Source organism: Scleropages formosus, chromosome 9 (genome assembly GCF_900964775.1).
Source record: "Scleropages formosus chromosome 9, fSclFor1.1, whole genome shotgun sequence".
Classification (NCBI taxonomy): Eukaryota; Metazoa; Chordata; class Actinopteri; order Osteoglossiformes; family Osteoglossidae; genus Scleropages; species Scleropages formosus.
Window position 1 is genome coordinate 1,787,367 of NC_041814.1, and position 10,027 is coordinate 1,797,393.

Consider the following 10,027-nt stretch of genomic DNA (forward strand, 5'->3'; position numbering starts at 1 on the left):
GTTACAAAACATTCGGATTCATGTAGAGAAATTATAGTCAATTGTTTTCATGCCATTGCCTTGTTTTACGTATTTTCGCTACGTGTCTCGTCACCCACTTCGCTCAGTGGTATTTCGCCTCATTGACACTGTTTTCCCCCAGTTTCCCGTGTCACCGGCATTGTACTCTGATCATTGGCGTTTCGAAAATTCCCGTGAGCTGATGCTTTTTGACCTCCGGCGCGTGCCGTACGCGCTCCCTCTCCGTTTTGTCTGCGTTACAGCGAGACGAAAGATGGCGGAAGCTCCCCTGCAGCCTAGCCGGTTTTTCTGTCACCGATGTTCGGCTGAGATCAGCCCTCGCCTGCCGGTAAGTACCGCGGATGCGGGGTGGAGGTGTCGCGTCCCGGGTGAGACACATGATGCTTGGGCAGCGAGCCGACACGGAGAGGAGGCGTTTCGCTGTCGCCTCTTTCGTTTCGCCGCTTGGCTAACTCTGGAGCCAGCACGGCGCTCCCGCCGTTAGCTTTAGCTCGCTAGCTGCCTGGCACGAGCCTCCGAGGCCTCGTACTCGCGAGCACCCCGTCCCAATTACAGCGGCCGACTGCGCTTCGATTGCCGCCCGTTCCGTTGCGGTCTCCGTAACCGCGACAGCCAGGGGCAGGTGCGTCCGCGGCTCTAGTCTCACGGCGGAGGAGCGAGGGAAGAACGGGACGAGGTGAGTGAACGAGCTCGGCTCGGGAGCAGCGGTGCGGTGCCGCGGTCGTGTCGTGTCGTGTGCGAGACTCTCTACTCTTCCGTTCCTCTCTCCGCGCGCGCTGACGGTGTGTGTGGTACAATCATGTTGGAGGGGCTGCAGCCACATGATGATCAGTCGCCTCGCGCGGACCTACTTAGGCTACCGACCCAGCAGCTCAAGGCTCCCGGCCGGAGTGGCGAGAGAGGGGTGTGAGTGAGGGCACTCAACTGACACGTGCGTGTGTGTGTGTGTGTGCGCGCGCGTGTGCGGGAGCGCGCGCTGTCATTGAGCACATTGTGTCGTGTTGTCCGCGTAATATATAATGGAAGCGCGCGCGGCACTTTCAGGAAGGTCACAGAATGTTCCTTCGCTCTCCTGTACAAAGCTTGTGTGTGTGTGTGTGTGTGTGTGTGAGAGAGAGAGAGAGTGAGCTCACACATGACTCCTTATTGGCCGAGCGGATCACCTTGGAACAGACACTCGGTGGTCACGCGCAGCACAGTGGTCAGGGTCGAATCCCACGGCGTGTCACGTGACACGTGGTGAGTTCTCGAGCCGCCGTGTGTGTTTCTGCGGGGTCCAGCGCGCGACCTGTGCTGTGGGGCCTTTGGTAAAACAGACTGTGGAAAAGTGTTCGGCGGTTCCTTTCCGTTTGGACACGCCGGACTCGTCGGTTCTGTGAACTTTGTCCATCTACTAGGACAGGGACACATGGAGGAGAAGAAGGACATTCCGCTTCCCTTTGGACCTCCGTGCTGCACGGTCCAAAATACACACACACACACCATATACACAGGGCAGCTGGTGGCGTAGTGGTTAAAAAACGACTGCTTTTGGACCCAAAGGTCACAAGTCCGAATCCCACCTCCATCTGTAGTACCCTTGAGCAAGGTACTTACCCTAAATTGCTCTAGTAAAATTACCCAGCTGAATAAATGGGTAAATAATTGTAACACTGTAAGTCACTTTGGAAGGAAGTGTCAGATAAATGTTAATATAACACACAGACAATACACACTATGTCAAAAAAAGATTTCCATACGGTATAAATAAAGAAAATAAGGCATGTAATTTACACTGTCCCCTGAGACGAGTAAACATTAGACACTAGAGATTATACTGGACACACTGGCTATAGGGGCAGCAATAAATTAAATAAGCATTTGAGTATATTGTCGTTTGTTTAAAGTGGCATATGCTTCGCTCAAGTGACTAGTTCACACTTTTATGTGTGTGTTCGGGGTCCGTCACCATCCTAGTGTACGAAATCTTCTGTCTGAGTTATTTTTATGAATGCTTTCAAGGTGAAAATGTAATGTAAGACTTGCGTTTAACTAAATGCCTTCCTTGGGTTAGCTAGTTGAACGTGGCAGTTCGGAAATGCCCTCTCCCCCGGGTCCCGATGTCATACTAAAGGCAGGCTCTCACAGTATGCGTGGTAGTTTTGAAAATGGGATGTTTTTCTTCTTAGTTTCACATTCATTTGCTCTGTTCTGATTCCACCTGTAGCCATCTGGTGCGTTGCGATGGCATGTAGAGGAACACAGCCTACAAAACACAGCCACAAAAAGGGTATTCGAGAGCAAGTACTAGAATGTGATGACACCATGTGTTCCCATAATGGGTTAAATGTCCCTTTCTTATTGAAATGCTTTACATAATAACTGTATTCCACTATTTTAATCATGTCACATATATTTACGTGGGCCTTTATGTACTTTTTTTTTTTAATCTTTTGGGGGGGGTCAGTGTGTTAGGACACTCCAAGGGATCCTTCGAACCTTCACAAAGCTCTCACATTGGTTATAAGGCACCATATAAAAGGACACTGTAAATGTAATATATCCTGATGCTGATGGCAGTGTCTGTGTTGTTGCTTTGCAGGACTACACTTGCCCACAGTGTGAGTCTGGCTTTATTGAAGAGCTACCAGAGGACAGAAGGTATTTGGAATAAAGGCTTTGACTGGAAAAATGTGTAGGACAGGCGGTGTGAGCAGTATGTCCAGGCTGTTCATCTGTGATTTAGGGTGAGGTGTGAACCTGAAGTGACGGCCTGTCGTGTTTCTCTTCTTGGCTAGTGCCGAAAATGGGTCCACGTCCACCACTGCCTCTGCCAGCGATCAAAACCAGCACCCTTTTCAGGTCTGAAAGCCATTGTCACTCTTCTTTGTATTCCCTCTTCAGCATTGCCTTCTGCGCTAATGTTACCCTGCTGCGCCTCTGCCTCGTTTGCGCATCGTTGGAGGTGAAGGACTTGGCCGCGAAACGTTGAGAGCGAGCGCGCTACAAAATATAAAATGAGTCAAAATGTACAGCATGCCCCTGAGAGTCAGTCCCCCTGTTCTTGATGTAGGTTACAATGAATAGAATGGGGCCAGATATGGACACGTGACATCAAGTATACGTGGTGTAGCAGGTTGTGCTTCTTAGTGCCACATTGTTTTACTGGTGCTGTGTTCCTTCCTCCCAGAATTTGGACCAGCACTTGTTTACATTCCCCCCGGGCTATGGGCAGTTTGCTCTTGGGGTTTTCGATGAGACCTTCGACTTTGGAACGGGATTGCCCCCGGAGGACAACCGCGATGCAGAAAACCGGCGGGAACGGGAGCTGGCATCCCGGCAGCGCTACGGAGCCAGGCAGCCCAGAGCACGCCACATGCCACGGAGGCAGGCGGGCAGGCCTGAAGGAGTGCCCACACTCGAGGGGTACGTGTGCCCGCTTCCAGCACCTGCCGCTTTGGGAAAATTCCCTCTGTGTCTTTATACTTCTGCCACGGGGGACGTGTCTACTGAAGACAGTCAGCAGCACCGCCAGAGCTGTAGTGTCTCAAACCAGCTTCTCAAAGTGCTTCGCCATAGCGAAGAAACATAGAAGGGCTTCAACTCCAAAGCAAACAAATAGAATAAATGTCAGAATGAATAGAAAATAATTGTAAGATGAATAAGGGGAGGAAACGGATAGAAAAAGGGAGCATGTTACCTTTTGTGTTTATTGGTGTTTTAAAACATGTGGCACGTGAAACCGAATTTAAACACGCCCAGAGTAGGCAGATCTCATGCTCTGGACGCGTTTTACACGGTTTGAGTGTAGAGCAGGAAAAAGGGGTGTCTCCCGTTGAGTGCGAGCAACTCGCAGAGCGATAGGTGAGAGAGACGCAGAGGCGCCAAGCCCTGTAGAGCGTCGTAGGTACCTCGAACATTTAGAAGTCAACTGGAAGGGTGACAGGAAAATGCAGGGATTGTAACACACGTGTGTGCTTGTTTGCACAGGACTTGGTCAGGATTCTAGCTGCTCAGTTGTGAACGTATTGGAGCTTGTCGGGCCAGCGAGGAGAGCATTACAGTAGTCAGTTCTAAAAAAGATGAGTGCGTTTTCTGCAATTCTTTCATTAGGCCCAAAAGTTGTCGATCGTGTTAATAATCACATTTTATTGTGCGACGTGTCCTGAAACTGACATAACCGTGCTCTGTTCTGTACACAGGATTATTCAGCAGTTAGTGAATGGAATTATCGCGCCGACGGCAATGCCGAATATTGCAGTGGGACCCTGGTATGTAAACGATACAAGTGCGCTGTCCTAATCGGGATACACTGAGTGCAGAACCTTATACGCAGGTTCGTGCAGTGATGTTTGCGTTTCCTTTCTGCAGGGGCATGCTTCACTCGAACCCAATGGACTATGCATGGGGAGCCAATGGACTTGACGCCATTATTACACAGGTACAACTGCGTTATACGACTCCAAACTCCATTTGCTTTCTGTACAGTGAAAGAGGCACAGGTTTGTTTAGGAAAAAACCACCTGTTATCCCCTGTTCGGGCACCAGCTGCAGATACGTTTATCGACTCTTCTTTCAGTTATTAAATCAATTTGAGAATACTGGGCCACCACCAGCAGACAGGGAGAAGATCAAGAATCTGCCCACTGTCCAAATTACAGAAGAACACGTTGGTGAGTGAACTGAGATCTTCTGCTCCACAACCACATCGTGGATTCTCATTTAATTTACCTTTACATTTTAAGGAACATTACTTATGGAAATGGCCAACATACATGTGTATGATCCCTACAGCTTTTAGGTACCTGCTTATGCTAATCTGTGTAATTCACTGAAAGTTATGTAACTGGATCCAAGTCATGTGCTTCTAGGGAGATGCTCTCCCACACTTTATTAGAGTGATTAACACACATCTGCTAGTGGAAACTTAATGTGGTTTCTTCTGTTTGATTTCTTTCTCGGATACATAGTTTAACCAGTACATTAGTATCATCTATTAAATCTGTCAGAAATGGAGAAAAGAAGCAAATTTTTTAAATCATGAAACAACAGAAGCCAGTCTGATTTTGTGACAAATATATTTTTTTATGTATTCATTTGAGATTTGAGTCAATTTCTTGGATAATTTGTCATTGTCTTGAACATGCATTCATATTTTGAGAGGAGTAATCCTTCATTGTTCTTTACGGTTCAATTCAAAGAGGAATGGCTTGTTTTTTGAAACTGACACTTGTTTCTGTTTAATTATAAACCTATGCTGAGACCTTCAAAATAGCTCAGTAACTACCTGTACACGTTCTGTCCACAAACTTTTTTTTTTTTTTTTATTGAGGTTCACAAGTTAGAGACGACGCTTTCTTTTAAAGTTATTGCTGATGATGCCAAGAGTAAGTGGAGGATGAATTATAGCAAAGAAAAAATATTGTACTGTACCCTCTACTTTAATCAGGATAAAATGAATTTATCATGGCACTGCAAGAGATGAAGTATATGGAGGTGAAATAAGGTAGTGCCATGAAACAACGGAAATGGTACTGGGTTGGTAAGTGCCAGGTGTTGTTACCGTGGCCTGATATGTAGGTACTTAGCGTGACATTTTTATTTCATACTCCTTAATTTTTAAAGCGCAGCCACTGAAATGTTCGCCCTTTTCGGAATATGTGGTCCATTTGTTACACTACTAAGAGTTGTTGGCACTGATTTTGTTTCAACTGACAAATGAATATTGACAGGCAACGGGGACAACTGAAAAAGGTCTCAATTTGCTTTCAAAAATGAAGTGTGTACAAAAACTGTAACCTGACACTGAGACAACTCGCAGTAAGGTCAACATTAGAAAAGACGCTTTAGAAAGGTGACAGTTACACAGTAGTGGGGCACTCGGACACGCCACTGTCAGAGCGGCTCGTTCTGTACCCTCACCCACACTACAGCTCAGTATCTTCAATATATCACAAGTGAGCTCGTACTCCACTTAGTGTTTACAATGGCTGCAAATAATGAAAGATGCCATGATGTGAATGTTTAAAGAAACAAAGTACTAGTCAGCAGTTACGACTTGTTTTGCTAGAAATGCCGCCCCCCCCCCCCGGCCCCACGAGATTGTTACCAGGTTTGGGCAGTAAACCTTGTGTTTTCCCGACACGCAGGACATTTGGCAGTTGCTTTGCTTTTGCTTTCATGCTCTAACTCACAGCGTAGTGTGGTGTCGGACTGTTCTCCGAGACGTACGTCGCGCTGGAGCATAGCGTCTGCTCTGTTAATAAATGTACGTGTAACTCCTCTGTGCAGTCCATCCTGTACAAGTATTGCTCAGGATTTCCAGGTGTACTCATACTTTTGACTGCTCTTGTATCGCTGACATTCACTTTCTTGGCACACACTGTGCATTTTTACATTGATGACATTTATTATTGGGGCGCCACGTGGCACAGCAAGTAGCGCCGCTGTCTCGCAGCGCCTGGGTGGTGCGAGAGGACGTGGGTTCGATCCCCACTCAGTCTGTGTGGAGTTTGCATGTTCTCCCTGTGTCTGCGTGGGTTTCCTCTGGGTGCTCTGGTTTCCTCTCACAGTCCAAAGACATGCTGTTCAGGTTCACCCATTGTATGTGTGACAGAGAGAGTGTTTTCCACTGATGTACAGATGAGTGACCCATTGTAAGTAGTGTATCTAGCAGTGTAAATCACTGCAGTGAATAAGGTGTGTGGGCTGATAACACTGTCTGCTAAATAAATAAATGTAAATGTATTTCATCATTTATTTGCTTTTTCCATTTCTCGTTTGCAAATTGTTTAATTGCAAAATGTTTTCCTTCCACAAATAGTTTTTTCCTTCCACCTTGTGTTTTTATTTTATAAGAAATCATTTTTGCATCGCCTTCCATGCACATGAAATTTTCTTAATTTAAAAAATAGTTTTTATTATATTGCCTAGCCACAGATGGTGCAGCCAGTAAACATGAATGAAGTGCAGCAGTTGTGAGAAGATGAAGACAGAGATTGGTGTGACTTTCACAAGCGGATGAAATTTTAGGAGCTTGCGAATGTGATTAAGTGAATACAGGTGGTCCCTGATTTACGATGAGGTTACGTTCCACGAAACCCATCATAAGTTGAAAATATTGTAAGTCGAAGATGTATTTAATACACCTAATACACACCTCTGCGTGACAGACTGGGAGATGTGGATTGCTGCCGCTGACCAGCATCGCGAGAAAGTATCGTACCCCATATCAGTTGCTCGGGCAAAATTCAAAGTAGTTTCTACCGAATGTCTATTGCTGTTGCACTATCGTAAAGTCGTAAAAAATCGTAAGTCAACCCATCGTGAATCGGGGACCACCTTTACTGTCAACGGCACTTCTTATGTTCTTAAGCTCTCATACTGATGCTGAGGATATTGACTTGTAAGGGTACATGTGGATATTGGCTTGAACCTTTGGAATGTGTACGCTGTGTGTTTCTTCTTTCAGGCTCAGGTCTTGAATGTCCAGTGTGTAAAGAAGATTATAGCTCAGGGGAACATGTCAGGCAACTTCCATGCAACCATTTATTTCACAATGATTGTATAGTACCTTGGCTGGAACAGGTAAGGCCTTTTTTTAATCTGTCTGTCTGTACTACTGTGGATGATATGGAGAAAGCTGTTTTAATGTGAGGGGGTGCGGTGGCGCAGTGGGTTGGACCACAGTCCTGCTCTCCGGTGGGTCTGGGGTTCGAGTCCCGCTTCGGGTGCCTTGCGACGGACTGGCGTCCCATCCTGGGTGTGTCCCCTCCCCCTCCGGCCTTACGCCCTGTGTTACCGGGTAGGCTCCGGTTCCCCCGTGACCCCGTATGGGACAAGCGGTTCTGAAAGTGTGTGTGTGTGTGTGTGTGTGTGTGTGTGTGTGTGTGTGTGTGTGTGTGTGTGTGTGTTTTTTAATGTGATTTTAGTAACAGTGTGGAATTTTATCTGCCTCTTGGCTCTTAAGTAGGTTGACTCTGAGTGGTGTCCTTTTTGTCCCCCCCATGCTACAGCACGACACATGTCCAGTTTGCCGGAAAAGCCTAAGTGGACAGAACACAGCCACGAATCCTCCAGGCCTGTCAGGGATGAACTTCTCCTCCTCTACTTCCTCTTCCTCCTCCAATTCACCAAGTAATGAGAACGCCGCCAATAATTCGTAAAACTGCCCTGCGCAGTCATCCGTATATAATCCCCCGTTTTCTGGCCCGTTGATCCAGCCTGAGAAATCAAGAGAGCACTTCTTGTGACGAAGAACGGGTTAAATTGAATCCATGCAGTTCTTTCCCTTTCTCTCCTGCTAATATGCCCCTTTTGCCATGAACTGGAGAAGCCATCCCTCCTCACCGCTTTCCACTGTCTGTGAAATCAGGCCTGTGCTTTTCGGAAACGGCCCGGCCGCGCTGGAAGAACGGCACGGAGACAGGAATTTGGACAGTCTGATTTTGTGACGGACTGCTAGGGAACAAAAGTAAAACAAGCATCACCCAAACACAGTTTACCGTACTTAGAGGAGACGTTTTTATGCCCTTGCTCCTGGAGACTGAGGAGTAAACTTATTTTATGTGCAAATGTATATGAGTTTTTTTTTTTAGTACTCCTTTGACTGTACAGGTACTTGTGGAAAGGGGAAATATGTGTACATATTCTTATTTTTAAATGAACACTTACTGTATCTGTACAGTCAAAGGAAACAATGGTATATTTGGGTTGGTTGGGGGGGGCTGAGTGTGTGCATTTGATTAAGGTTTTAAGTTTGCCATTTTTTTCCGGAGAATTTTCGTCTGAATCGAGACGGATTTTATTAAGGTTACTGAAATTATGTAGACCATGTTCAGAAACCCTTTATTTGCTTTTTGGATTGCATGATTTTACATTAATTTATGAACAGAATAGCACTTGGCATCCTTTCATTACATTATCAGCCTCGTGTTTTACAGTCCAATAGAGTGTGTAACTCGGATACAAGGAGCAATGCCAAAAAAACTGCTAATTTTTCAAAAACTTTTTAAACGCACTTAAGGTTTCTTCAACATCCTAGACGGTCCCTAAAACTGTTTAGAAAAACCTATTTTCATTCATTCACACACTCAGCATTTTTCTTACATATTCAGTGAATTTAGGGAAAATTTTGGAATTTCCAAGGTTTTTTTTTTTTTTTTTTTTTTTTTTTTTTAACTTATTCTAAGTTAATGAATTTTGTAAAAACCAATAAAAACTAAGTGAAATATATATGAATTGCTGATGATGTAAAGCCATAAAAGACCCATGAGAGATGGTGAAACTCATGAGAATTGGGTGCTTCCAAGGCGGCTTCACAGGGGGCTGTGTTTGCGGCACGACTGCCGCCTTGTGCCCCTAAAGCCACGTGGCTCTTTAAAACCTCCTCGCTGCAAAAATAGATGTTTCAACTGATGATTAAAAACAAAACAGATATTAGAAAAAAATCTATTTCAGAACATTAAAGTATCTCTCAAAAATATAGAAAATGTGCAATTATGCTGTTTTCAGTAGATGTTCTGTAGAACTGTTTTGGAGACTATTCCTCACTGTTAGTGCTGTTCACGTTTTGGGTATTAAAATGAATGGCTGATAGTGGTACATTTGGCATGCACTGATTTACCACTCTGTATGTACAACCACAGTACTGTACTTTATGTGGCCTCGGTGACGTAACCCTTTGTAGCAGTACCTGTTAATGGACGCTGGGTGGCGATATTGCGAAACGGTGGAAACGTCGTACGCGTGGAGCAGGTGCACAATGAATAGGCCAAGTTGGAAACAGTCCCACTGTAAATAACCTTCCATCCATTCATCCTTGACTTGTTGGTCATACAGAAATATGTTTTCCCGGGGGGAGGAGGAACTCAGGTAAGCTGAACACTGACTTGGGGATGACTGAAAGGTGTTTTTTCGAGAGGGAATTCGGGCCCTTTGCAGGATATTATAGAGTTTTTTAACGAAGAAATCAGGGGGAAAAGATCGGGGCCTCTGAAGTATAATGAAGCTCCAGTTAACAGGTCAA

The 10,027-nt window shown here is 45.5% G+C and overlaps 1 protein-coding gene across 1 annotated transcript; it reads left to right on the top strand.

Moving 5' to 3' along the window:
• The first annotated feature begins 247 nt into the window (after window positions 1-247).
• Window positions 248-9,141, top strand: LOC108919896 (E3 ubiquitin-protein ligase RNF126-like). The gene is made up of 9 exons (XM_018728267.2): window positions 248-349; window positions 2,603-2,661; window positions 2,799-2,862; window positions 3,191-3,426; window positions 4,203-4,271; window positions 4,372-4,441; window positions 4,580-4,673; window positions 7,472-7,587; window positions 8,016-9,141. The coding sequence occupies exons 1-9, from the start codon at window positions 275-277 to the stop codon at window positions 8,163-8,165; spliced, it is 933 nt and encodes a 310-aa protein (XP_018583783.1). The 5' UTR covers window positions 248-274; the 3' UTR covers window positions 8,166-9,141.
• The last annotated feature ends 886 nt before the right edge of the window (window positions 9,142-10,027 follow it).